Source organism: Dermacentor albipictus, chromosome 9, assembly GCF_038994185.2.
Source record: "Dermacentor albipictus isolate Rhodes 1998 colony chromosome 9, USDA_Dalb.pri_finalv2, whole genome shotgun sequence".
NCBI classification, from domain to species: domain Eukaryota; kingdom Metazoa; phylum Arthropoda; class Arachnida; order Ixodida; family Ixodidae; genus Dermacentor; species Dermacentor albipictus.
Window position 1 is genome coordinate 126,566,670 of NC_091829.1, and position 27,964 is coordinate 126,594,633.

General features: G+C 51.3%; 1 protein-coding gene across 8 annotated transcripts in view; it reads right to left on the reverse strand.

The window, feature by feature from the left end:
* LOC135912192 (latrophilin Cirl-like) overlaps positions 1-27,964 on the reverse strand; it is a 492,061-nt gene that overhangs the window by 12,894 nt on the left and 451,203 nt on the right. For 7 of the 8 annotated variants that reach the window (XM_065444566.2, XM_065444565.2, XM_065444564.2 and 4 more), the window contains 10 exons: positions 21,341-21,484; positions 20,238-20,434; positions 19,053-19,102; positions 18,161-18,272; positions 17,327-17,427; positions 16,509-16,751; positions 15,445-15,622; positions 14,318-14,421; positions 13,385-13,553; positions 13,007-13,171 (listed from right to left, as the gene is read on the reverse strand). In XM_065444566.2, coding sequence (XP_065300638.2) covers positions 13,007-13,171; positions 13,385-13,553; positions 14,318-14,421; positions 15,445-15,622; positions 16,509-16,751; positions 17,327-17,427; positions 18,161-18,272; positions 19,053-19,102; positions 20,238-20,434; positions 21,341-21,484 — 1,463 coding nt within the window. Of the gene's footprint in view, positions 1-12,966; positions 13,172-13,384; positions 13,554-14,317; positions 14,422-15,444; positions 15,623-16,508; positions 16,752-17,326; positions 17,428-18,160; positions 18,273-19,052; positions 19,103-20,237; positions 20,435-21,340; positions 21,485-27,964 lie in introns of all 8 variants that reach the window. The other variant, XM_065444573.2, reaches the window with a different exon arrangement.

Consider the following 27,964-nt stretch of genomic DNA (forward strand, 5'->3'; position numbering starts at 1 on the left):
GGGAGGAAGAGCGCCGTCTTCCGCAGCGTGCAAGTCGCCGGGAGGGAGGGAGGGGTGGCGGCGGGAAGTACACACACCGCTGCGTGCGGCGCGGCCACCGGAGCCCCACCTGGAAAGCGATCTGTGCCGAGCGCGAAGGGGGCTGATAGCTTTGAGTGCGGTGTGCTTTCGCCGTTTATTTCGCGGTGAAGTGAGGGGCAGCACGAAGGTCGATTCACCCACAGCTGCAAGCGAAGTCCTCACTGCGAGAATTCCTCACTCCAGAGCTTTGACAGCGAATTCCCTCAGTCATCGAGTGAGATGTGTTCACGTTTGCATGTCTAGGCATGACAACACGCTTGTTAATTTAGTGAGTAAGCGAATGTTTACAAGTTTACACGGCCGATAAAACTACTATGCTTACTAGGTATAGCTGTCTACTAATTTGGTATGGCAATTGATGCTTCGCCTTTAAGGCAAAAGTCAGACTTTTTTTACCGCTTATTTTTTTTTTACAAGACTGTGTGAACTATCAATACGAACGAATAACACAGAACCAACGTCTGTGACCATCCTCGTACGGTCTAGGGCAAAATAAAACTCCTCGTGTGCGAAGCAGAGTCGGCAGGAAACTGCAGTCGCGAACGTGGCGGCGAGGCCTGTGAAAACACCGCGCGCCGAGTGCCATTACGATAGCGCGAAGGAAAAAAAAGAAGAAGAAAAAAAAAAGGATTAGAGAGGGGTGGACTGCCGCTTCTCTCAGCCAGGCACGGCTGCGAGAGACCTAAGCACCTCAGACGTCGCCGCAACTCCACTAATGGAATGCGAAAACTTCACCGGAAACCCAGGAGTTCGCTTCCAGAAACGCGCCTAATGAATGAGACGATCCCTCCCGCTTCCTCCTTCGCAGCTGTATTGCCCGGCCAGCAAAACCAGGCGCAATCCTCATCCCTCAACCAGGGGTACGCAGAAGGCGTCCCACCCAAACCTCGTACAGTGCACAAACGTGTTAGTATCCACAGGGTCACTGCGCTTAAAGGAAACTTCCGCATTAACAGCGCCCGCGAGTATTCTTCGCTCTTCTCGCCCGCTGCATGCACACGTTTGTCCCCATTTGGCCTAAGGTTTCTTCATATTCTTTTTGTCCTCGTCAATGGAACAACGGTGAGGACCATGGCCGCCACCTCTCAACCAAGGGGACCAAACAGTCAGTAATGCGATAGCAGTTTTCTTTTTCACTACTTCAATTCATTGGTGTTACTAGGATTAATTTCCCTCCGGAGCTATATAATAATAAGCTAGGATACTGTAATAGATCAGTTGTCTGTGGTGTCTGGCCGAGTGTTCTTTGCCTTCGTTATAATTGCGACACAATGCTTTGGACGCTATGGACTGCAGTCATCCTCAAAGTCCATCTTAGTTACCACCCTATTGTAATCGGCATGCCTGCTTAGGCCGTCTAAAAAAAATAGCAAGTCAAACTTATAAGAAATGGCTCGAAGCCTTTGCAGAGACGCGCCTTCGAAACCCTTTCTCACGGTCTTTCTCGCGCTTGACGCCTAATCACACGCCACTTGTGCGTGCCGAGCGCAGTGCCAGAGACGAGAAGCCCCGCTGGGCCGCCGAATGGGCCGCAGCGGTTGCGACAGGGCGTGCGCGGTAGGTTGGCGCGCCGCTACGTAGCGTCGGCCCCGAGTCACTTTCGAAAGCCCGTCAGGCTCGACCGGGCCCGTTTCGTCACGCTTACAAATTGCGCGGCGTGTACGCGACTCACGTCCGCGTGTGCGTACATGTCGCAAAGCTAATCCAATTTTCGGACAGGGCCCCGTTCCCTCTTTCCGGCGACGGGGTCCCGCCGCGAAGGGGTCAGCCGGCGCACCCGATTCCGCCCCAACCGCACTTCCTCTCTCGTCGCCGTTTCAAGTTTGGTGACTGCCGCTGAAGAAAGCTGGTATTCGACTTTGGAGAGATAAAATAAAAAACACGGTTCCCTAATGGGTGGCTGCGTTCTCCCGTTCTCGCATTCCTGTCTTCATGTTCCTTTTGTTCCCCCACACCACTGTCGATGGCCTTACTGTCTAGTCCATCATTGCAGTGGCTGTGGTTGTGTTTCGATATATATATATGTATAGCTCGGTAAAGAATTTTTGCAATATACGAACTTCCTGAAAAGTCCCCGAGGCGTGTACGATTCGGGAGCATACTGAAATTGATATGCATCAGTGTGGCGTCACTCGCCTTAACTGAAGAGGAGTGTTCGTATCCAGAACCACGGCTGTGACAGGAAATTGCCGATGTGTGCAACACATGGTGGTTCCTGCGCTGCTGGCGCGTGCGGTTGGTGAGACCTTGCAAATTTGTGTCGATAATAAAGTTCATTTGTTGGTCCAGCACCCGCGTCATTCATAGACACCTTGTACCTCGCGCGTGCGTTTATTTCTTTCGCTGGTTTTAGGCAGTAGCAGGGCAATTCGGAGAATAGATGTTGCTGGACGCTCACACTTGACTAAACAGGTCCATAAGACAGACAAAGGTGGAGACGAAGATACTGCACTCGTCTGGGTATGGCTGCCTTTCGTCGTCCTCGTCCGTTTCAGCGCTTTTTTTGCGAAGTGTGAACCCAGTTAATCGTGTCACCCAGCGCTTAGCTTTGTTGATGCATCCCTATCCTTACGTCGCTTTCTCTTCAGCAGACGCCAGAGTTGCCGGGGAGGAAAAGGCGCCCACAACTACGGCACTTTCGCAAGAAGCCGCGTTCGAAAATCTGACGTTTCCGCTGCTTATAGGCTCCTCGCACACCTCGACAGGTATGTCAGCCCACCGATCATCGGATCGCAAGGCAGCGAAGGCACTTTTGTGCTTTCTGAGAACGTCAGGTTTGCACGAGCAGCTTTGACACAAGTACTGGGCCTCTTATAATTCGGAGTTCTGGCAGCCCGCTGGCAGCCAGATGTCAGCCAGCTAGTTCCGGTTCCGATAGGAAGTCACGTGGACTGGGACCCCAAGACAACCCGAACCTGCCCGAAGTCTGCAAAATCGAACGCCGGTACAGCTGGCCAAATGTAAACATGCCACCAACATGGCAGCGTCGGGCGAGGCCGGCGCGCGCTCGGCGTAGTCGGCCCATTTATGCGCTGCAGCTTGAAAATATATAGTTGCATTCAGGGATACGATCACTTTCGCGCGACTCGGCGCAGGACGCGCACTGGGCCAACCTCACCTTGCGGAGCGCAACAGATGGCCTCCGACGCGGCGGATGACAAGACGCGAAATCGCGCGTGAGTGATGGTATACGCGAAAGCGATAGCTCGGGGATGACATCGATGGCGACATTGATGAGCTGTCGTTGTGTGATCACAAGACATGAAAAAGCAGCTTATCGGGTACGTCTCATGCGCATAAAATTTCGTGCCGACCTGCTGGGCTTCGATTTCAGAAAGTTTTTTGTGGCTGATGGTGCTTCTCATTTTGACCCTAAGGAGCTGTCGATGCGGCTGGCGCATGAAAATGCACGCCGCCTGTGAAGAGCGAAATGTTTCACACGAAAAACAACATTGGTCGTGATCATGAGAGGAATAAACCAATGTACGTGCGTCTAATGTACGGAGTGCAAGTGCATTCTTAGATCAACGGCCTGCAGTTCGAACACGTATCGGTTTCGAGCTGCCACCTAAGCATACGACAGAGAGACGAAGCGAACACGGGCTAGCTGCAAAGCCTTCGCTAATTGCAGAAAAGGGAGATATATACATACGCGAGATATGTGAAAAGGAACGCCACCAGAGAAAGACGAAGCCAAAATGTACCGCAACGCGTGAATGAGTGTCTACAACTTACGTGGAACACAATGCAGATAACATACACGCATGAGAGCGCGGCGCGCTGATCACCGCCGCGACGAAGCCATCACGACACACACACACACACACACACACACACACACACACACACACACACACACACACACACACACACACACACACACACACACACACACAAGCTTCAAACGGTTCACCAAGGCTCGTATCGCACCGCTTCGCAATGCGGAACGGAGCGTTAGCACCTAAACAGATAGCGCTAGAAGTAAGGAAATCCGAAGATGACCGTAGACAGTTGGCTGAGCGAGGTAAATTAACGTCCTCAAGCGCCCGCATTGCAGGCCGTGAAGTCCCCGCAAAGATAGCGGCGAGCGCCCATCGCCTCTTGTCGTCTGCTAGCCAGAGAACTTCCAGAGAGCAGCCAGACCAAAATCGTCCTAGCAGGTTCTGGCAGCCCGCGGGTAGCCAGAACCGTACAGCCCGAGCAAAACGAACGCCCGGCGGAAGTGCGTCGCGCGGTGGGCGGAGTAACCCGAGAAAAACGAAGAAACCCACTGTCCGTGCACGTCTGTCTCTATACCCTCTCTCTCTCCCTTCTCCCTTCCCCCAGCGTAGGGTAGCCACCCAGACTCTTGACTGGTTAACTTCCCTGCCTTCCTTACACACATGTGCACACACACAAGCACGCACGCACACGCGCATATATATATATATATATATATATATATATATATATATATATATATATATATATATATATATATATATATATATATATATTGACAGACGTGATGTCAGCCCATTGAGGCACGCCACAATTGAACAGAACGACAAGTTCGCCCGGCCCGGCCGCATGTGCGAAACTATACAACACTAGCCTTGTCCAGCTGGCGCCACTTTAGCCCTAATTTAAATGAACGACACTTGCATTCTCTCCACAAAATTGCTGCGTCGGTAGCCTTTGTTTCACATTCATTGCGTAGGTGTAAACATAACTGCGGCTTGCGCAATCAGAGGTCATGCCCAGCGAAACGTCTGAACGCTTGAAAGTCCGAGCTCGAAACGGTATCACGTAACTTCGCTAGGATTGTTTCTTTTCCTGACATCACATTACTGCAGCTTTCCTATAAGCGTGACGCGAACAATGCTGTTCGCACAAAACAATTCGCGCGGGCACTCTTTATTTGGTGAAAAGCGCTGTCATCGACCAATGCTCTTCTGGCTCCGTATACATGGGGCTATTTCTGCAGGGCCTTATCGGGACGCGGCCTGTGCCGAGCTCGCCACAGACGCTCCAGCTCGATACGCACAGCGACAGCTACTATGCTATCGTGTCACTATGAATGCAGCACATTCGCGAAAATCATCAGGCTGCGCACCCATTGGCATCGAATATGGCGGTTACAGGAACATCGAACCGGCGGCGTTACTCTCTGCTACGCTGTACGGGAGAAAGGTAACAGCCAAAACACATTAGCGCTGCGAGGACAAAGCGAGTGTTTGCGACTCCACTTTTACAATCCCCTCGCGTCTTCCGCTGCTCTTGGAATATTTGCAAATCGTACCGCGGCCCTACGATGTGTCCCAATGCGCTCCAGCTTGTAGTGTGTTCCCTATTTCGCAAGACAGAAGTGGAGAAAGAGAGAAAATAGGGAAAGAAGAATGTATGCACCGAAGCAAACTTGCTAATGCAATAAATACAGCGAACTATTTGCTGCGCAGTTATACGGTTGGAGCTTGGAGTTAAGACCCAGCGAGGAACGAGACCATCTTGCACTTTCGCAGTCTTCTGCGGCTCTCTTTTTGTATGTGGACCGTTGTTTGGCGCCCGCACCACGGAGCGGACGCCCCGAGAGCCATTTTCCCGGCGCCCGAGAAAAGCCATTCCGCGGGAGAGCAGACGCTCCATATTTTACAGACGACCCCGCATCGCAGCCGCCGGGCCCGAACGCTCGTCTGCAATCCCACGATTGGGCCCCAGAGACACGCGGCCACCGGTGGTGAGAGGCCGTAACAGAGGGACGTCATTGGCGCAACCGGCGCTCTGCAGCGCCCTCTCGCGCACTGTCGACGACGTTATAGCAGACGCCGCTGCAAACGAACAATCTGGCGCGCTCGGTGGAGCTACGCCGCATTTTCGCGCCGGGGCAGCGTGGGCTCTTGCGCGCGCGTCTTCGTTGCTCGCGGCCAGGTCTGTATGCCGGCAGCTTCGTTCAAAGCTTGCGCACGCGAAGCTTCCTGTCCGTTCAAAAGGAAGTGCCCCTTGCTGTGTATTAATTGGCGCCGACCTTCCGCGATGAGGAGCCCAACTCGATGGGTGGAAACGATCGACCAACTATACAGCCTCGAGAACCGTTGCATTTCCTCGATGGAAAAATAGCCACTGGGCGCCTGAAGGAGTGCAGGAAAAGCACACCGGCGCCCTTCTTCTTTTTTAACGCAAGTGCCCTAAACATGAACAACATGTATGTGCACGCGCAGAATTTCTACTAAGGGACAAAAGCCATCAAGAAAGGCTGAGGCCAGCTTTTTCTTTTTTTTTTTCGCTCAAGGAAGCTAGCCGGACAGTTCACGCAATCAACGCTTCCCGTACGCACATTAAAAATATTGTTCACTACGTGACTCCTTCGGATCTCCCCTAAAAGCTTCCCAGCATGCACTTTCTCGAGCTTTTTTGCTAACAAACTGCCTTAACTCTTCAAAATATTGCCGCAATCGTTATACGCTTTCATAAAATGTTATACGCTTCATACGCAATAGAAAAAAAATATTATAAACGTTCCTACCGCGGGACCATCTTATATAAGTTATGAGATTTTGACTCTCCCAGTAATTCAAAAATACTTACTCACTTTTTAACGCACACTCGCAAGCAGACAAACAATTAAACCCACTTTTTAAACACTATTTTTCTAGACCTTCCCCACGACATGATGTTCGAACCCTGTTTGTGCAGCAGTGGTTACAAGCTGAACAGTACTTTCGCAGTGCACGTTATGCTACTGTGTAGTGTCGATTACGAGTCATAACACTGTCGTTTCATACAACTGCTTAGTTAATGAAATGAGGAACGTGAAACAACAAAAGAAATAAAGCAACAGTAACCCAGAGCACTCTGTTCAGGTCCTACAGGCGACCAACGACTGTCGCTACAAATGCGTCCCTTCCATTTTTATTCGCCTTGATCCCCGCACTCTAAGGCAATCACACAGTTGGACGACGGAGCAATGAAAACCGGAAGAGACGGCGCAGGGACGGAGACGCGCCGCGCGGGGACCGGAAGTTGAGAACGACAGGGCTGTAATCGGAAGTAACTAGCGAAAAGGCGAATAACGGACGGGGAGTGTAAAATTTATATCTTTCTTCGGCTTTACCGAGTCTGTAATGCGAAGTGTTCTTTTTGTGTGCCAAGGTAGCGATGAACGTCGCCTCAACTGCGCACAACTGTAAAGGGAGATCGACGAATGGGTGCCAGAGGCCCCGACATGTCGTCGTCGTCGGTTCCACAAGGAGAGCCGCCTCTCGCCCGAACGGCCATTAATCGGATGGACTCATTTCCTCTCTTTTCTACAGCAAATAGAATCCTACCTGCCATCATTAGAACCGAGGCAAAGCATTACACGGTCAATTATCGCCCTTTCGTTTTACGAGCAGCACCTGTACACGTGGCGAACTGGCGCTGGAGGGCGGATGATGTTGTATAATCGTAACCCTAATACCCTTACACACACAGAGTTTTCCCTTTCTCTCTCTCTTAATTTATTCGTGGTAGTGGAGAGGAATAGTGGCAGGACGGGGGTTATCTTCTCTTTTTCTTTTCCCCTATTCCCCATAAAATCGCTACTTAGCGGTGCCTCCGTGAGCCCACTAATGTAATTAGGAACGTCATTAGGCAATATCTCACTATTTTACTCTAGCAAGCAGAATATCATCAATGAGTGCTCAGTTCGCGCTTACAGCAGACTACATTCCCTAGTCAAACGTTCCCTACGCATTGCAATGCTTTCCGCACAATTCTTACAGAAGTTATACAAAATCTATATGGAATCGACACATATTCCATAAGAATACGAAAACAAATCAAGTTACTGTAATGGCATACAGAATGTTTGAGTAGGGTTATTGACAGATCTATGACACCAGCCATTATGACATGGGATGGACCCTTCTAAATATACTTTTTAGAAAGCTACAGGAAACGATAACAACACTGTATGAGACCGAAACATGATATGCAACATAAAAGCACCAAACACAAGAAGCAACAAAGCAGCAAGAAATATAGGTTGGAAAAAGAAGGGAAGGCACAGAGGTAAAAGCTGTAGAAGATACCGCGAACCGCCAGTGCGAAGGTTTCACGCAAAGTGGTAACATGTACAATTTACCAAAGGTAAATTATACCTATTACGCATCTTCTTGTCACATGTATAGACGCGTTCAGACATTGACTCGACTAATTTGCAAATGGTAAATCATGCACATGGCATGTGAATAAAGTTTGTAAACGGCCCTGTCCTCCGAGACACCGTTTGTCGTCCTTGTGCTACGTGTCTGACAAGTAGCTACGCTCAAGGGCACGGCAGGGAGCGTGACGTCTTGGGAAGCAAGTGGTGCGTGATAGTTCCCTGATAAGACGCCGACTACACCAGCAATATGAAGACATGCAAAACGAGAGCTGCTGCAATAAGGTAGGTCCGCGAAACGCAAATCATCGCTCAAAGTGCGCGCATGCTACAAAGATATCTTGAATCTCTGAATTCGGTACAGTGGAGCCCAATGTAGCTCTCACGGCTTGACCGTACATTTCTTATTTAAGACATTTAAATCTACGGCAGCTACGTTTACTTTTCTGGAAGGTTCTCGAAAATGACTAGTTCTATAGCTTCCCATCACACACACCCCTCCACCTCCCCCCCCCCCCCTTATCTCGATATCGATCCCTAGTGCAAAGGGCCCACGAAAAGGGCTACGCGTCGAGGCTAAATCGGACGCAAAAGTATAGGCGCGCATTAGAGAGCCGTTGCACGCAGAGAGATTGCTGCGACCGTCCCTCGTCTAACGAGCTCACCTACAGCACCGAGCCGCCGAGCACTGCGGCCAGAGATACTCGGCGTGAATCGGCATCTATCTTTCCAGCTTCGCAATGCACGAACCTCACGTCAATTTACGAACCGCGATCGGTGTAACGAACACGTACAATTCGTCTCCAGTGACCTCTGCGCATGCCAAGTGTACTAAAAAGTACTACACGGCAGACGATTTTAGAGACATTGGACCCGGGGGTAGCGAGCATCGCCGATAACCATAGGCAAGGCGGACAGCAGGAGGGAAGCACGACGGGAACGAGCACATCACAATTGGATTTCTCCGCTCTTTGTGCGCATGCGCGAGGAGCAGTGGTTGCCAGGGAGAAATGTGGGGACTTTCGCTCCTTGAGATTTCTATTCGCCTAGGTACTACGGGGAAGAAAGTTGTTAGCCCTGTTTGTCCCTATCAAGCTCGCAGACAGAATGCGTGGCCGGCAAGGCGATGATGCCGTGTCCGAGGTGAGTCTGTTGCTATTTTAACGCGATAGCGTTAAGGAGCTTGTGTCGCAGAAAAGCCGGTGTCGTCGGCGTCGGTGTCCGCGGCGTAGACCGTGAGCGATAAATCACGGCAGGCACTTCATAAATAAAAAGCAACTTCCGAGATGGGCTGCGTGGGAATCGAACCAGGGTCTCCGGAGTGTGAGACGGAGACGCTACCACTTAGCCACGAGTTCGATGCTTGAAAGCGGTACAAACGCGCGTCTAGTGAACGCGGTGTTGCCTTAAAAACGTGCCGTAGAAAGTTATACTGCGGTGTATATCGGTAATTATGACCCTGTAACTTACAGAAGTCGCAATTACACGATAGCGAAGTACGTTTCCGCTAAATTTCTTCTGCGCTTACTGCACACGCAGAGCCATCTTGCGGCAAACACAGAAGACCCCCTCCTCTCAATGTACGGCGCTGCCCCTACAGGTGGCGCGCCATACGCGCATTGGGGCTGTGCGTGGTCCGGTTCCCTCTCCCCCGACTCCCTCTCCCCTGACGACGCTTCGCCGTGCTCCCACGCGGGTTGCAGAATCAAGCACCGTTCCTTTCTTTAGATTACTATCTATCTATCTATCTCTCTGCCCGTGCCGATCACGACGTTTGGCTGGCGTATATCGTTTCCCCCTCCGAGACACCGAGTTCTTTGGTTCGTTCCGTTTGCTCAGGCGCACGTTTCGTTGCCGCGCCGAACGCTGCGTTGCTCGACGCTCTCCGTGTGATAGGTGGGCGCAAAGTCCGATGCGGGGAGCCTCGTAAGTGATCCCTGCGCCGTAGCGCATTGTCTTACGCCCCTTGGCGGGTCGACGGGAACGCTGTCGCGTTCCACTCTTGAAGGCGAAGCTTAAGCGTCCTCCAATTTTTGTTGCGACGGTAGCATATGAAATTTTTATAGTCGCAGGGGGATACGTTTGGAAGTGAGTTGTCTTCTCGGATGGCTTTAGTGGCAAAGCATTGCGTCGTGCCGATGCGTTGTTCATTAGTGTCGTTGAGCAAGGTCAGCAATACCGCACACTTCAGGAGATTCGCGGGTACGGAAACAGTTTATGAATTCGACTGCCGTGCGGATGCGAGTTTGTTCCTTTTTTGTGTGTGTGCGGCGCTAGCTAATTAAATTCCGATAGTCACAGGGGGATACGTTTGGACGTGAGGCGTTTTCTCGGATGACTTGGCAAAGCGTTACGTCGTGCCGATGCATTAGTTCTTAATGTAACTGAGCATACAACACGCTTGGAGATTCGTGGGGATGGAACATTTTGTAGTCTATATGTGAAAACACTAAAACTTGCGTCGTAATGCAGTCTGAGCCGCAGATCGTTGTGAGAGCTGTGCAGCCCCACTGGCTAAACACTACGCCCTGCGGATGAATACGGAACAAATGTATGCTAAAGAAAAATGGTCGTCATGCAATTTCATAGCAGTAGACCCTTGTGAAAGCTGTACAGTAAGACTGATATTGGCTTCGTGGCACAGATTCGTAGCGATTCTGAGGTGCTTGTGCGCAAGGGTAATTAATGAAGGAGCGCGTGTTACTAATCCCGGCTGTTACGATTTATAGCTCATATAAGGGCCTGGTAACCTATGTGCAGTCAGTCAAAAAACAATATTTATGCAGGTGTCCACGCTCTGTAAAAAAAAATGCAATTCAGCGATGATCGACCCTCAGGAGGTGGATCCGCACCTATGTAAGCACAGCCGGCTCATCTGTCACAAAGTAGGAACTGAAGAGAACTTTTTAGTTCTTATTATACGACATTGATAGCGATTAATTTGTGGTCAGCCAGTGACAAATGCATTGACTAAACAGTGAGACTTCGTCTTAATATGCAATGCTTATGTGGCGAACAGAAGAGCAAAAGGTGAAAACAACGTTTTAATTCATACAAGGCAAGTCATCCATGTAGTGGAAAGTTTTCTTCAGCTCCTACTTTGTGTCTGATGAGCCGACTGTGCTTACATAGGTGCGGTTCCAGCTAAAGAGGGTCATCACTAAATTGCATTTTCGATTTTTTTTTTACAGGAGTGTGGACGCCTGCATAAATAGTGTTTTTTGACTGACTGCACATAGGTTACCACGCTTTTTATCAATTTTAAATCACCCACAAAGGCGTACGTTATCCTTTTCATTTAGTAAAGAGGGGTAAACATCGACAAAATGATGCAGCTCAAATAGCTTGAATATGTATGCGTTTTCTATCCGCAGTGACGGACAAGATGGATGGAGCGTTGCAGAATGCCGTTTGCCTAAAGTCAGCTTCGCCGTAAGGCAACAGTGTCGCGCAATCAAACATGCGCAGTGTACTGCGGCGAAGTATACCAAGAGTGGAAAGCGCCACTGTCGGTGGATAGTGTGATATACGTGCGCACCTGCCGTCACGTCTCCTGTCGCAATACAAGCACGGAGACGCCGAACAAGTGTACTGGCAGGCCTTCAGAGCTATTTCGCACGCGGTTGTATCGAACTGAACCCTTGTTTCGCACACATAAAGCACCCCGTATATGAGCTAGACATCGCAACAGCCGGGACTAGTAATACGCGCTCCTTCATTAATTACCTTTGCGCACAAGCACCTCAGAATCGATACGAATCTGCACCACGTAGCCAATATCAGTGTTACTGTAGAGCTTTTACAACGGTCTACTGCTACGACATTGCACGACGACCATTGCACTTTAACATACATTTATTCCGTATTCATCAGCAGGCCGTAGTGTTTTGCCATTGTGGCTGTACAGCTCTCACAGCGATCTACGGCTCAGATTGCATGGCGACGCAAGTTTTAGTACTTTCACATACAGAGTACAAAAATGTTCCATTCCCACAAATATCCAAGTGTGTTGTATGCTCATATTACATTAAGAACTAATGCACTGGCACGACAGTTGAATTCATAAACTGTTTCCGTTCCCGCGATTCCCCTGAAATGCGTGGTATGCTCAACGAAACTAATGAACAATGCATCGGCACGACATAATGCTTAGCCATTAAAGTCATCCGAGAAAACGCCTCACGTCCAAACGTATCCCCCTAGGACTATGAAAATTTCATATGCTACCGTCGCAACAAAATAGCAACCAACTCACCTCGGACACGGCTTATTCGCCTTGCCGGCCACGCATTCTGTAGATTGTGTTGCCAGCTCGGCTAGGGACGAAGGGAGCTAACAACTTTCTTCCCCGTAGTACCTAGGCGAAGAGAAATCTCAAGAACCAAAAATCCCCATATTTCTCTCTCGCAACCACTGCTCCTTGCGCAGGCGCAGAAAGAGCGGAGAAATGCAATTATGATGTGCTCGTGGAGGGAAGCTGGCGAGCTATGCTCGCCGTCAGCGGAGCAAGTCCCAGAAGGCAGCTGCGTCAGTTGCGCAATAAGTCGGCGGTAAATTTACTGTGCTTCGCTGTAACGTAGGCTCAAGATCGCGCGCGCGATCTCGCAGGCCGCGGCTGTCAATTGCCAAAGCGCGGGCAAGCGCAACGTCACGGCGACGCTGTGGACAGCGCAGCCACGTGACCGGCAGCCTTCTGTGACCCGCGGCAGAGAGAGAAAGCGGCAGGGAGGAAGCAGAGTAACAACCAAGGAACGAGCGTGTAATACCTGGCGACAAAGAAGTAGGAGTGGGGGAGTGGTTACGCACACTATAGGGCACCAGCATGCCGTTGGCGTGCATGAAGAGGCCCGGGTGGTGCCCCGCCGAGGCCGGGTCCTGGGGGGCGCCTGCTCCGCCGGCAGGGCTGGCGCCGCCCAACCGGGAGCCCGGCAGGCGGCACCACGGCACGCGACGGCACACGGCACGCTTCACCTGCGAGAGGACGGGCCGTGGCTTCACACGTGGCTTGGCCGAACGGCGGCGCGACCGCCACCATCTCGCAGCTAGGCTCAGCACTGCACCGCCGGGTTCGTGAGGAACCACAGTAGCACGCGCAGCGAGAACGAAGGCGCAGAGACCCGCACGCGCGCATGCAAGCAGCGTTCCCTGCGAGCGCGCACACCAGCGGGGAAGGGAGGTGCGTACCTTGTCGTTGCTGAGGCAGTAGAAGACGAGCACTGCGACTCCCAGCAGTATGTTGAGGACGGAGAAGAGGCTCGTGTGCACCAGCGAGCCGCGCGACACGTGGAGCTGAGCGAACGAGCTGACCAGGCACAGGGACGCCAGCACCAGCAGCGAGTGCGCGCTCAGGGACCTGGGCCGCCGGGTGAGAGAAGCGCCACCGTGAGACGTGACAGCGGCTGGTATGAGCCTCGACTAGCCTCTGCAAGCGGCATTGCCTTCCTGCCTTCTCCAATATTAGAGCCAACAGACCACGTGACATTTAAGTCACGACCATCGCCTCCATTTTCGGTGGCAGCTTTCGGCGCCTACAATTGAGACAAATCCCGGAGTTATCCTTTTTTTTTCTCTCTCTTTTTTTCCTTTTCGTTTGCTGATGGGCTATTTGTGGGCCGCCGAAGGCAGGTGTGACGCAAAGGCGACAGCTATTACGTCCTATTCGTTGGCTTGCGATGGAATTTTCAATTCTTGCCGCACGATTCATCGGCATAATACTTCACAGATACGATTGTCACCGCATGACCTGCGGCCCACTTTTGTACGTTTGCAATGACCAAACTTAATGAAGGTCCCTCCTTGAATAAAACACGGCCTTCTCGGCCTGCTTTGCGCGCTTCGCCCTCTTGCGTTGGCTGCGTGCCCCAAGTACTACCATCACATATACAGAAGGCACGTGGTCTCAAATCCTCGTATAGACAAGCTGCCGAGCGCGACATTACGAAGATGCGGCTGCACTTTCATTATTTTCAGCGAAGGGATAAAACAAATGTAGTGCACTGCCGTGAACTCTCGGATGGCAACGTTACCAGACCTCGCTAAAAGTATATCGCGTGCTCTTTTTGCCTGCACTGTGGCATCAGTACAAGCCTTGGCACACTGCCGGTGAGAAATGTCTACCTCGTGTTGGCTATCCTTTCCTGCTCCTTGCTCTTCAGGGTTGCGTGCAAGTCGACGTGCCGGTGGGCCTTGCAGAAGACCATCGCCAGGAAGATTAGGCACAGCTGCGAGTGGCACAGAACAGCACACGTCAGCACACGCTCTCTCTCCTGAATCCGCGCACAAAGAGAGCATAGCATCGGGCCTATATCACTGAAGCGCCCCTACGAAAGCTTTGCGAAGCTATCGCATGCACGCCTCGCCACCGCAACATAGACGTAGTCTGGTTTCGCGACCGCCGGCAACTGAAGTTCCGTTACTAGCCAGAGAAACCACCGGGCCAGATGTCTCATCAATTGATGGGGGCCACAAATCCACTCTCCTAGCAAAATCTACGTGTTACGTCTCTACCACTGTGGTTGGCTGCCGACGATTTATAAAGTCAAGACAAGAGGCACATGGTAGTCGAGGTCTGCTCCGTGGTCGAGGCGTAGGAGCCAGCACTGGCGAGGCGTTTGTTCCGTGAGGCGTGCTCGTGCCAAAACTGCCAGTGCCTTCGCACGCGCACTTATGGTTGTCTTCTTCTAGCGACATATCACTAAGCGAGAACGGTAAGCGAAAAAAATCTTCACTGAAGATAGCCAGAATGAACACGCAAGGAGTACAGTGAGTGATGATCAATAACAGCGGTCTCGACGCAAGTGGGTACGAAAGCGCAAGCGGGTGATCTCAAGTCCAGTTGTAATCTTAAAGGCCTCATGCGCTACAGGCTGGTCGACACGTTGCAAAACACCCGCCGTGGCTGCTCAGTGGCTGTGGTGTTAGGCTGTTGAGCACAAGGTCGCGGGATCGAATCCCGGCCATGGCAGCCACATTTTGATGGGGGCGAAATGCGAAAACACCCGTGTACTTAGATTTAGGTGCACGTTAAAGAACCCCAGGTGGTCGAAATTTCCGGAGCCTTCCACTACGGCGTGCCTCATATTCAGAAAGTGGTTTTGGCACGTAAAACCCCATAATTTAATTTTAACATTGCAAAACAGGTGTGACTGCCCGCCAGCGAATGTGGCCTCCGTGATTCACGATGTGCGACATCGCAATCTAGAAGACCAGCATGCAGACGGCGGAAAGCAAGAGCGTCAACGCACCGCAGCACAGAACGCGGCGGGGCCCACGAAGCTCCACAGCTGGTGTCCTTCCATGTCGATCCAGCATGCCCTGCGCGATTGCAACGACGGGCCCAGCGGTGCCCCGTAGCTGGAAGGGCTGATGCCGGCCGACACGCACACGATGACCGCCGGCGCACCATACGCCAGCAGGTAGTACCTGCAAGCACACGGGTGGGGGGACCCCGAATCACTCCGCGATACGTGACCGCGGGGTGCGATCGTGGCCGGCGGCGGCGGTAGGAACAGGCGCCGCCAGGCCTGACGCGAACAGAAGTAAGCGCAGACGACCAAAGTAGGCACAATGCACACAAGCGACGTGCCTGCCTTTCCGGTCTTCGTTTACTTAATGTGGCGTCATTACACATTAATGCAAACAGTCGAGACACATCCCGAGGGGCCTGATTCTTACGTGTAACTATACCAACTTTTTCAGCTATTACAGCTCTCGATGAATTTGTTTTGTTTCTTTCTTGTTCTTTCTTGGCGCCAGAGCGAGATGGAACCAAAGAACGTGGTGGCCACTATGACCAAAGAGCGAAACATCAAAAGCTTCGAGCAAATACCAATTAACAAGTACAAAGTACCCCTACTGGAAATTTAGAGAACCGCCCTCAGGAGAAAAGGTTTTAGTACAACGGAGCCTCTACTCCTTCCGAATAGCACGTGGAGCGATACGAAACAGAGGCTCTGTACGAAAGGGCCGCACTCGGTGTGCAGAGTTCCCAGTTCGAGGAACCAGCAAATAAAGTCGAGGGCCTGACGAAAGGTCGTCTGGTCGTGAGGAAACGTGACGAAAAACAAAACAGACGGCGACCAGGAAGAAGAAATTTGTTTTTCTTGGTAAGATTTAATTGCGACTACATATAAGACGTCGTGAATAATGGCATCATCTTAGTCGGCGTCCGTTTTATTTTTATTCACAAATCAGCAAACGTTCCCCCTTCTCCGCTCAACGACGGTTCGCGCAGTTCCCGGTTCATGCATATTTCGTGCCTCGCACGCAACGACCGCGGACGAAGCGAGCAGCGGGCGCCCAGTCGTACCATCGCAGCCGGGAGGACGGCGGCTCGGTGCCCAGCACGTCCAGGAGCACCGTGTACAGCTGGAACCCCTCGAGCAGCGCCCAGAAGTACGCGGCCAGCCAGAAGTAGTGCAGGAAGCCGGCCAGCACCCCGCACACCACACGCTGCGGGTGGCCGCCCAGGCCGCTCGCCAGCAGCGCCTCGGTCAGCAGCAGGCACAGGCACGCGTTCTTGTGGATGGTCACCCGCTCGCCCTTCAGGGACCTGCGCGCGACAACAGCGCGTGTGCACTTCCCCGCCGAGGGACGCGTTGGAAGGCGGCGTTGGCCCCGAGCGACTGGTGGTGCACGCAGCTTTGAGCAAAAGCGGCTTCCGCAACACAGACTGGTCCTCGGCTCTGGTGCTTCTGACGCGTGCTTTTCTACGTGCTACGAATTCCCTGTTTGTGTCGCACCTTCATATCGTGCACAAGCTACGTTTAAGGGATTCGTTTTTTTTTTTCATCTCTCTTGACATGACATTATTAGCCCACCTGCACGTACCGGAATAACTGGAAGCGATGCCAAGCAGTGCTACGTGCAGGTACCTTTAGCGCTAAATGAGACACCAGCCTCGAAATGCTTCGAAATGCCCGTCCCCCACATTAAATTGACGTTCACACGCGATACAGGCGAGACAAGCCGTCGTCGAACGTCGCGCCCACCGACACGACGTTCAACGGGCACGACGCCCGTGCTTCGACGTGTACACACGCAGAGCCAACAGACACTGCGTCACGTGTAACGTGCACCACGCGAACCGCCGAATAGAGGGACCGCCGAAAATGCCCGCGGTCTTACCTGAAGGCTTGCAGAGTGAAGCCAGCGGCGATGAGCAGAATCATGCACGTCGCGAACGAGGCGTACACGAACAGCTGCATCTTCTGCTCAGTCGATGAGAACTGCAAAACACGAAATAAAGCAAGCAATAAATAGCGTCTCCTGAATTGACGGCTACTTTTTACTGTTATTTTTTCTCACGCTCAATGTGATTTTATTTTCCTGGTATTTTTGCCTTCCTGTTACAGTTGACCGCGTCTTGGTATAGCCGACTCTGATGTAGCCTACATTCAAGAAGCGCGGGAACAGTGAATATGCAATATTCGCTTAAATAAGTGCCGTACTTCTTTATTACCAAAGCGAATTTTAACTCGGAGGTCGTATTTATATCAATTTTTTTTCAAATCAAATCAAATTTATTTCAACATACAACTGATGCTAAGGACCGTGGACAAAAAGCCAGCAAGGCTTGACGTGGTCCATGGCCCCGTTTTACAGGCAGCAACAAATGCAACCAAGGATTAGCACGGTTAAATACAATAGTAATTATAAAAATAGGATTTCCACGCTAATAACAGCGAAACATTAATCATGATAACTATGAGCAACTATTACAACAAACTAAAGCTTACATGATGAGTTTTTCTCATAAAAACAGCTAGTCATGAAATACATCACAAAATACACAAGAGATGATAAAACAATAAACGACGACATTGTTCCCACTGCATGGTTTTCATTACACCCGGCACTCCATATATTACCGACCGGAAAAGCAAATCCTGCAAATTCATTTCACCGGCGTCGTGGCGCAGGCAACAGCAGATCACGCCGAGATGATGCGAGCGCGCTCACCTCGGGTGGCCTACGGTCCATGGCGAGAGCGAAGTTTGTCAGGTGGTTGCAGGCACAGACGCTGTGAGTCTCGTTGGTCTCCTTCAGCCAGCAGCCCTCGGTCAGCCACTCCCTGGGAGAGAGCGGGAGAAAAAAATGACCGCCCTTCCAATATACTGTGAAGAGGGGTGCAAGCGAAGCTCGGGATCCGCGGCTCTTCGCTATCGTAGCGTCTCGGCTTCGCGTTTCCTCACGACGACGTCGGCAAGTCCACGACGAACCCTTTTTCGAGTCAGTTCCCTGCGGCGCTCATCAAACGCCGCCTGTTCTTCGGCCGAACGCACGACGCACGGCCGACCCATCGCAGAGAGAGAAGTGGTTCTTGTAGGGAAAGGATGAAAGGATGGCACTATCTTCTGCAACCCTTGCGGGAGCACGGCTCAGCGCCAGAAGGGAGCAGGATATGGGAGTGAAGGAGGTAGAAGGAGGGAGAGAGGTAGAGAGTCGCCATGGCAACAGCGGAGCAGTACGGCCTGGAAGGCCCAGTGGCTTCGACCGGAGGAGTGGATTGGTGCATCGCAGCTCCGATAATGCTCTTACGCGAGAAACAGTCGTTCCTCTCACGTTACCCAGAGACACGACTCCTATTAGCAGAGGGAATGACGTCAGTAGCGCGGCGGCGCAGCAGGATTATGCGTTCAACGGGTCTTTTGCTTTTTTTTGTTTTTTTATAGCAATCCGTGCACCTGTGCAGCTCTGGGAGCAGCTGGTTTCTTTTTAGCGTTACATCACCGGCGTAGTCTAGCGTATACACACGCTTCGCTTGACAATAACTGGATGACCGAGGTTGACGGGCGACTGTTGTTGCACCCGACGGCAGAGAGGGCGCGAAAGAAAAGAGTGGAACACTCACTCATCATCGAAGCTCCAGAAGACGCATCTCGGGTTCGTCACATTCTCCACCTAGGTGAAAAAAAAGCAAAACATCGAGCTCAAATCACTGGAGCATAACTGCAAGAGTTAAGCGACTGACTGAAAGCTTTCCTTTATTGATAAAGCGAGACGCACATGCCAAGCTTCCCCGTAGATCTGCCGAGGCGTGCTGCTCGGACACGTGCTCGTTAGCTCCAGTGGTTAACACCATGCAGCGTGCGACGGCCGTGAGCTTCTGACGCACGGACATGTCAGTGCGCAGTCGGCATGTGCGTCTTCGGCTTCAGCGTGCGGCGAGACGAAAAACGCGATGCTGTCTTCGCTTTTCTTGAGCCGATGCTTATAGCATCAAGTATACTGCGTCCAGTGTCACGTCACCGTTCCGCAAATGTTTTCCTTCTCTCCTTGTTTAAGAGTTTCTCTTCTTTCCTGCGTGCAGGTCTACGTAAGCAGCAGCTCCGCAGCGCGCGGTGCATGCGGAACGCCATCTCTGCGTTCTCTTTCGCCGCCACGTGACGCGCGGCTGAAGCATCCAACAAAGGGGCAGCAGCCACGAATGCGGCAAGAGACAAGGCAAATCCCGGCGACGAATCGGTTGGGAAGAGCAGCGTGTGTTAAGCTAAGCGCGTTCGGACCAGCAACGCCTTCGTCGCCCACCGCTGCGGTTATTTCACCGCACCCGAGACACCTGTGGCAAAATGGGAAAATTTCAATTAATTTAATGAGGCGCAGTAACGTCTCCCAGGACCACTGATAGAAGGAATGAAGTGCGAGATTTTCCTTGCGTTTAATCGTTTGCCCACTTAAAGTGTCTCACAAGGTTACCGGCGCAGACAACAGAGCGTAGGCGCCCTTAAACTCTCCAAAAGAAGTCACTGCTCCAAGGCCGATCTTGACAGCCATTTCTGGAGATGTGGCTCCCCACGACTGTTTAGATCCCAGACGACCGTTAAACAAGAGATTTCATATTTCGGCGTCAAACAGCGAGTGCGTTGCAGGTAAGGAAACCTGCGTAAACTGAACCCTTGAGGCGGAATTCACTAGTTGTGTTCGTGAGAAGCGACCCACTGTACCCAAGCGAGCTGTTCTTACGAACCCGCAACGGTCACCGTGTGCGCGGCAATAACCTTGCCACGCAGGTGCGCGAGCTTCTCGTGCAACTCACCTCGCGGTGCTGGAAGGTGATGAGCACGGGCTGGTGCAGCTTCACCAGGTGCCTGCTGTTCACCGAGGCGGCGATGACGCGCGAGTTGATGATCCGCTCGGTCGTGGCCTCAACCCCGGCGGCGGTGCTCGACGCCACGTCGGGGCCGAGGAAGTCCTCGATGTTGCGGTACGCCATGAACACCAGCTTCACCACGCCTGGGTGAGTTGTACGCGGCGGCTGAGACACACGCAGCCGTGCCCGGCCGTCGTTAGAGTACGCGACATCCCTCGACACCAAGAGGCCTGCCGTACGCCCGATGCCAAACGAGGGTAAACGCTGGAAGGCGCGCTCAGACTCGACTGATATCAGAAGAGTTCTCAAGTGATCTTGTTGGCACAATATTTACACGAACACTCGGGGACCGCGCAATGAAACAGGACAAGAGCACACAGCACGAGCTCCAGAGGTGACTGGTGTAATTTCAGTGAGCTGACCCCATGCAAGGCGTCAACAGCCGAGAAATCTGAGGTTTTGTCGTACGGCCTCACCTACGAGCACCGCGACGGGAACCCTATTCGCGGGGCAACGACGAACGCTGCTCGCACGGTGTAGTCAACTTTAGCAGGGACAAATGGACGCCGTGGAACGATACGTGCAAGCACTGTCGCACAGTCTGTCAAGTGTACCTTTGTACGCCCGTTGTCACGTACACAGGCGTATACACAACACGACAAAAGGAGCACAGTGCCACCCAGTCCTAATATGTCGCACAATCCGGTACCTTCTATCTAGTCTAGGCATCAGCACCGCCTTGCGTCCGGGTAGGTCAGTACTCTCGACATTCTCGATGATGATTGCATTTTATTGGCGCAGGGTTATCTAACGCCAAGAACTGTCACTCTCGACATTCTCAATCAGTTTCTCCTGCCACCGTACGGGCTCGCCAACCGGGTATGGTCTGCCTTTCCTCTTATCGCCATCCGTCACGGGCCTTCAAGATGTGGCTCAAGGGCAAACGCGAGCCCACGCAGGAGTCTCGCGATTCCCCAGCTACTCGGACCTTTCTTCAACAGAAGCGGCTTCACTCGCACAGCCTGCGAGCCACACGAGGCGGTACTCACCGTTTCGTGCGCTACCGAGCAGCGCCTGCGGCGGGAACACGAGCGTGTCTTGCATGCGCATCCAGACTGTACCATGGACGTCCTCGTGCACTGGGAACCGGATCTCGGAGGCCGCCCACGTCTCCACCAGCCGCACCGACACCACTGCGCGCGAGCAAGGACAGCGCACAATGAAGCGCCTTTCGCAGATCTCGGTTTACGCAAAGAACAAACAGGAAAAAGAAACGGAGAACTTTATTGAACTCTAAACAGCCTAGAAATGGCTCTTCATTTATTGATGATTGAATTATTCGTCGATCGAACAGTGCGGTTTAGGTCCCGAAGTAGCCCAGAGGTTATGAGATGGCAAAACAAGACGGCACAGAAGCCATTTCGGCATTCCAACAGATGACCACTGTCTAGAACGAAATCCGCAGCATGTTACGAACAGTAAACGCGTGATATTTTGAGCTCGGCTGCGTAAAGCCAACAACGCCAGAGGGCAGCGCGTCCAAAGGGCGTTCATAGTGACACACGTTCATAGTGACACGTGTGACACGTGTGACACGTCACCACCACGTGACAATAGGGTGACAACGACTGAGCACAAACCCGTCGCACGCAAAACCGCGCATATCTGCGCAATTCTTCACATATATATATATATATATATATATATATATATATATATATATATATATATATATATATATATATATATATATATATATATACATATATATATATATACCGAACACTTGCACTAGGTTTAATTAACATAACTTTAAAACCAACACATCAGAACGTTCAATAACACAATTTTAAATATGGCCGCAAGAGGGCAGGCAGAAATCCTGAGGAAAAGGCAGGCACGATAGCCAAACTTTTATAATGCGATCTGCTACCCAACCACGGGGGGTAAGACAAGATAGCTCGAGGGTGAACACTGCGAGCATTTACGGGAATGCAGACGGTCACTCCGACTGGTGTGCTTCAAGAGCTGCGGTACCGCCCGAATGGTTATCGTGAAGGCGAAACAGGTCCATATTCAATGCACCCTCGAACCATGTTATCGGAAAAGGAAATGAATCATGTTATAAGCGCTACCTCACATTATAAAGAAGGCATGCTCTAAAAGAGCCATAGTCACACCAGTCATTGTTGTGACTTCGGCGTGGAGGACGAGAGACGGACTCTTTCCGCAGACGAAGAAGAGACGAAAAACATTGTACACTATTCACAGACAGTGGATAATGGCGTACAGGTAGCAGTAGCAGCGCATCAGACCGACTGGGCGGCTAAAGGCGACTCTCTCCTCACAATGGGCCGGTTCTCCCTTAAATCCCTTCGGCGACTCCTCGTCGGCAGGAACCTGTTTGGCGACTTGTCGACAGGAACCAGGCGGGGCGAGTGATGACGTCACCCGCGTCGAATTCTTGATTCGCCAAGGAAAAGTGGGAGCTCGCGTCGTCTCAATGATAGGCACGAAGTGTGGCACTACACCATGCACTCCAACAGCGTCGGACCTCGAAATACGAAGAATAAAACAAAGCCGCGCTCGATATTGGCGACATGGCGGAGATTCTTCTGGTACCCATGCATGAGCGTCGTCTGTCGGTACTCATCACATCGTATGCAGTTAGTTACAGGGAGCTGTTCCCGCTCCTCCTCCTCTCCACACGGTGGCGGCCCCCAGCGCGGGTTTCCTTTCGCTCCAGAATTGAGGATGAACAGGAAGAAATGCCATGGTCGATGGTGTACTTTGGACGCACCGAGCAGTCGTGCGAATTTTCCGCTTCACGTAACTGCACCCTTCTAGTCCGTCTATGGCTTGGATTAGCATTTTCAAACGCGTAATGCTTTCTTATCGGAATGGCCAACAGCCCACTTTGTGACTTCTGATCGTGCAACGAATCAATGGCGCACCTTCTTTGTGAGTGCCCTCCTTTCAACCCACAAGGAGAAGCCCTCTCGGCGACCCTAGACCAACTGGACAAGCGCCCAATAACGGAAAACATCCTTGGAAACTGGCCTACGCGAACTTCAGCGCCATTCGCTATGAACGCGCTGCTGCGTTAGTTAAAAGTTACGGCACTTTGTGACAAACTGTGACTGTGCCATGTAAGACGTAAGACAGTGTAACACTAGGAACGCCTTCGCAGTGTCCACAGAGAAACAGTTCTGTAGTGTATGTATGTCGGTGTCGGTGCGGTTTTCCTTTTTTTCCTTTTTTAAATTCTTTTCCTCTCTCTCACCTATGGCATCCCTTTCCACCTGTGCCGGTACAGGATAGCCAACAGCAGATAATCTCTGGTTAACGTCACTGTCTTTCCTTTGCCTCTCTCTCTGTCTCTCTACTTCCGCTTCTCATTATGCATCAAGTGGGGTCGCGCGACAGTGGACTTTGAATAATCTGGCGGAAAACACATCCCTTGCGATAGGAACCGCGAAGAACTTGGAATATTGGGATTTCGTTATAAAAACTGATTAATGTATTCATTCGCTTCTTTTCTTTCTCTCTCTGCTTTAAAAGCTGGTAAGGAGGCTTGCCTAGCGCGCTGTGGGGCCCGCAGCTCTGGCAGTTTAGGCGAATTGGTAATCTCTTTTTTTTAACACAGTGTTCTGAACAACAAGAAAGAAGACAATACCTAAACATGTGATCGCCGCGTGTTCATGTTGAAATATTACACGCGGCAGGTTGCGGAAAAGCTGCACAAAGTGTAGTGTGGACCGACCGCGCCTCTGCCGAGTCAAAGAGAAGCTAGCCCCGGCGGGAACACGGAAATAAAACAAGGGGCACGGGATAAGAAGGGGAAGGGTTGGAGAGGCCATCCGGCGCCCAAATTACATCCGGGCCCAGGTTGACGAGGCCAGAAGTGCGGAGTTGAACTTCGGAAGTGGAGAGGAGGGCGCGGCGCACACGAAAAAAAGTATAAATGAAAAGCACAAGCAGTAACGAGGCTGGCCTAGTGAGCGTAAATGGAGAAGGAAGGGAAGAGAACGGGCAGACGAGCGTTCCCGTGGTATACCTACGGAAACTAAAAGAAAAAAAGAAGCAAAATACGCGTGAATGCGAAACCGCGCGAGTGCGGCCGTAAGGTGCCGGGAGGGTAGCGCCCCCTTTCAGCCTTTCCCCTCGCTTCCGCGTCCATCCCTAGACGAGGGGAGACGGGGACCACCACACCCTCTCCTGTCCGGCGGCCACGGCAGACAGGAGCGGCGGCGGCCGGCGCAGGAGATCCAATTTACGGAGAGCCGGAATTTTCATTAGCGCCACGCGTGCAGCGAGAGGCGCCGTGTGCCTCCTGCGCCCCCCCCCCCCCCCCCGCTCTCCCACGCGGCGGGCTCCGCCGCGTCGCAGGCGAGAAGGCGGCCAGTGGCAAAATGCCGCGGCGCTACCGAGCCCGCAAGTAGGCATCCTTTCGAATGCCCACCAAAAAAAGGAAAAACGGGAGAGGACCACCCATTTAATGCGAGGGGAACCGACGAGCTTATCTGCTACCGAAAATTTAGGCCCGCATCTTCTGACTGCTTGCGGAAGTTTTTAAAGTCAGGATAAAAGAAATTAATGCGGGAGAGAGAAACAAGAGCGTCGACGTGCCTTAATTAAAAATTACTGGCGGAGAAGAGAGGCGATGAGCGATAGCTAAACCTCTGGTAGAAAAGGAAGGGGGCTGTGAATCGGTTGGGCCAAGGCGAGCTTAAAAAGAATGCTCTCAAAATCAGGTCACACTACAGAACCAACGACCATTTTTTTTTATCAATTGCCAGGCATTCGTGCATGAGGCACTTGGGCGGGAATGCAAGAAAATATTGGGATAAATACCAGTTACAAAAATGCGAGAATCATGAACAGTAACAAATACCGCGACTTTTGTTAAGGTCATAGAGACCTTTAGCGTGTCCGCTATTTCGGGAAACCTGGCCGGTTTGGGCGGATTACCGGATGGTCGGGGGCGTAAACGTGAGCGGCCTGATTGGCGGCGTCAGCTGGTGGTGCAAAGCTCTACCACCTAAACACAGAGCCAATTACAATATTCTTCTTAGCTAGGGTGTAAGTTTTCGACAGCGACGTAACTGTGAACACAATTACGCCGCTGCACCAGCAGCGAAGCAGAATAAAGTAGGTTACTGCAATTTTAGCTCTGTGTTTGTCTGATTGAGCTCTACAACACCAGGAGGCTGCACCACTCCGGCCGCTCACGTTTACGCCCCCGACCATCCGGTAATCCGCCAAAACCGCCACTGTTTGCCGGATTAGCGGACACGCTAAATGTCTCTATTGTGTCTGAAACCAGACGAATATTTCAGTTTCATAACGAATCTTTGTCATCAGACAAAATAAATTAGTCACTTCTCACGACCAAAGCTTCGGTGTGATCTTCCTCAGGGGTTAAGCGATGGACTGCAAGCAGTGAAACTTTAAGCGAGGATATCGCGGAAAGAGGACGATCAACATTACATTGAAACCTTCTCAACGTCCTTCGATTGGTACTCGTTGATACAATTCCTCCACTAAACCACTGGTTGGTTACCTGAACTACGCATGACGTGACCTGTGCAGGACCTACTACTTTTGATCTCAAATAGGAAATGAGATAACCGGGAGTGCTGTCGATTCCGCACCGCAGTCTTTCACGTCTCTTGCAGTTAAGCATGTCATTTTTCGTTCCAACGCTCGTTGTGGTGCCCCTATTGCCTCACTGAAGAACCTTTATTATCTTCCATCTTGCTGGCGCATAGAAATTGATTGAATACACCGATTAATATGCGCGAATAATGCATCACATTAATCGAGGGAGCTTTTCATCTTACCAACGCTTCCGTGCAAATTAATGTGGACAATACTGAAACAAGAAGACGCTTAAGAATTGGTGGCGTACAGAGCGAAAGAGAAACTGGACGTTTTTCGTAACGCGCACACTTCTTCCCCGCTTTGAATTCTCGATGTTTGAGCGAGTTGTGTGAGTTAGTCACATTCAGCAGTCTTATTATTACCTCCGTAAATGCAATAATTACAATCGATTGTTGAATGTCCTTTAGTGAATCGGACTTAGGCTGGCTGAAGCGAACGTTGCGCTGAGTCTCTCCGCGATTAGCCGCGAGTATATGGTACATATTACCGCAACGCCTGTATGAACGCGAAGCTTTCCCCCAACGCAAACTGAATCAAAGTCCAAAGCCAACGACCAGGCAACGAATCCAAGAAATGCTGAGCGACCCGATGCTATGCATATGTGATTTGATTGCTTGTCTAAGGTTGTATTTTTTGACCGTTGAAGGTGAATAACGACACATTTCGTCGGAGTGGGTGAAGGCGCTGAACGCCATCGCGCGCAGACGACGCTGTACGACGAACACGCGATGAACGTGTGCAGGGGTCGCTGGCTTCGGGACGCGCGCAGCACAATCGCTCGTCTGCGACCCGTCCTGTCGTCTGCAGTCTGACCAGCCGTCTTATTTCGTACCGCTTCTTCCAAGATGAACCGCTGCCAACCACTCAAGCGGAGTGGGCTTCGAGCGCGAACCATGGCGCCGCGGGGACGTCGCTGTGACGTCGTGGATCTCAGAGTAATGCGATGCAGATATATGCAGTTCCTCTGGGCAGCGTGGCGTTTTGCCATTGGTCGAGAGCGTGACACTGCTCCGTTGTTCTTATCGGTACAAACGCAAATGTAAACTGCAGTGTAAACTGCGATTCGTCCGGCAGCGCCGAAAACGCAAATCGGTAAGACATAGAAAGCTTCGGTTTAATAACATTACGTTGTATTTAAGCTTTATCATGCATTGGCGGTCGCGAGGCTGTAATTATGACAGGTATTTCTTCCTCCAATTACGCCTAAAAAGTAATGTTGGCAAAAGCGCACTGAAATTGTGTAAACCAGAAAGCGCAAAAATAAAAATAAAGAGGACACTCCCGAAACGCTACAGCTTAATCCCCCAGTTAGGAATACTGAGGGACGCGGAATGTAAACCGCGCTTCAAATCTCTATATAAAGACGTCGAACTGCAGGCTAAAGAAAAGAATAACGCTGAGTAATGGACAAGTGACATAAGACGGATTACTGATGTCATCATCATCAGCCTTGTTACGCCCACTGCAGGGCAAAGGCCTCTCCCATATTTCTCCAACAACCCCGGTCATGTACTAATTGTGGCCACGCCATCCCTGCAAACTTCTTAATCTCATCCGCCCACCTAACTTTCTGCCGCCCCCTGCTACGCTTCCCTTCCCTTGGAATCCAGTCCGTAACCCTTCATGACCATCGGTTATCTTCCCTCCTCATTACATGTCCTGCCCATGCCCATTTCTTTTTCTTGATTTCAACTAAGATGTCATTAACTCGCGTTCGTTCCCCCACCCAATCTGCTCTTTTCTTATCCCTTAACGTTACACCTATCATTATTCTTTCCATAGCTCATTGCGTCGCCCTCAATTTAAATAAAACCCTTTTCGTAAGCCTCCAGGTTTCTACCGCGTACGTGAGTAGTGGTAAGACACACCTGTTTACTCATTACTGATTACACAACTGATTACTGATGTGTTCGTTGGAAATTAGTCGCTTTAAATATTATAAAAAATAGAAAAACAAGTAGAGATTAATGTGAGTTCTTCAATATAGAGCAAAGTGGCCAGGGAGGTGA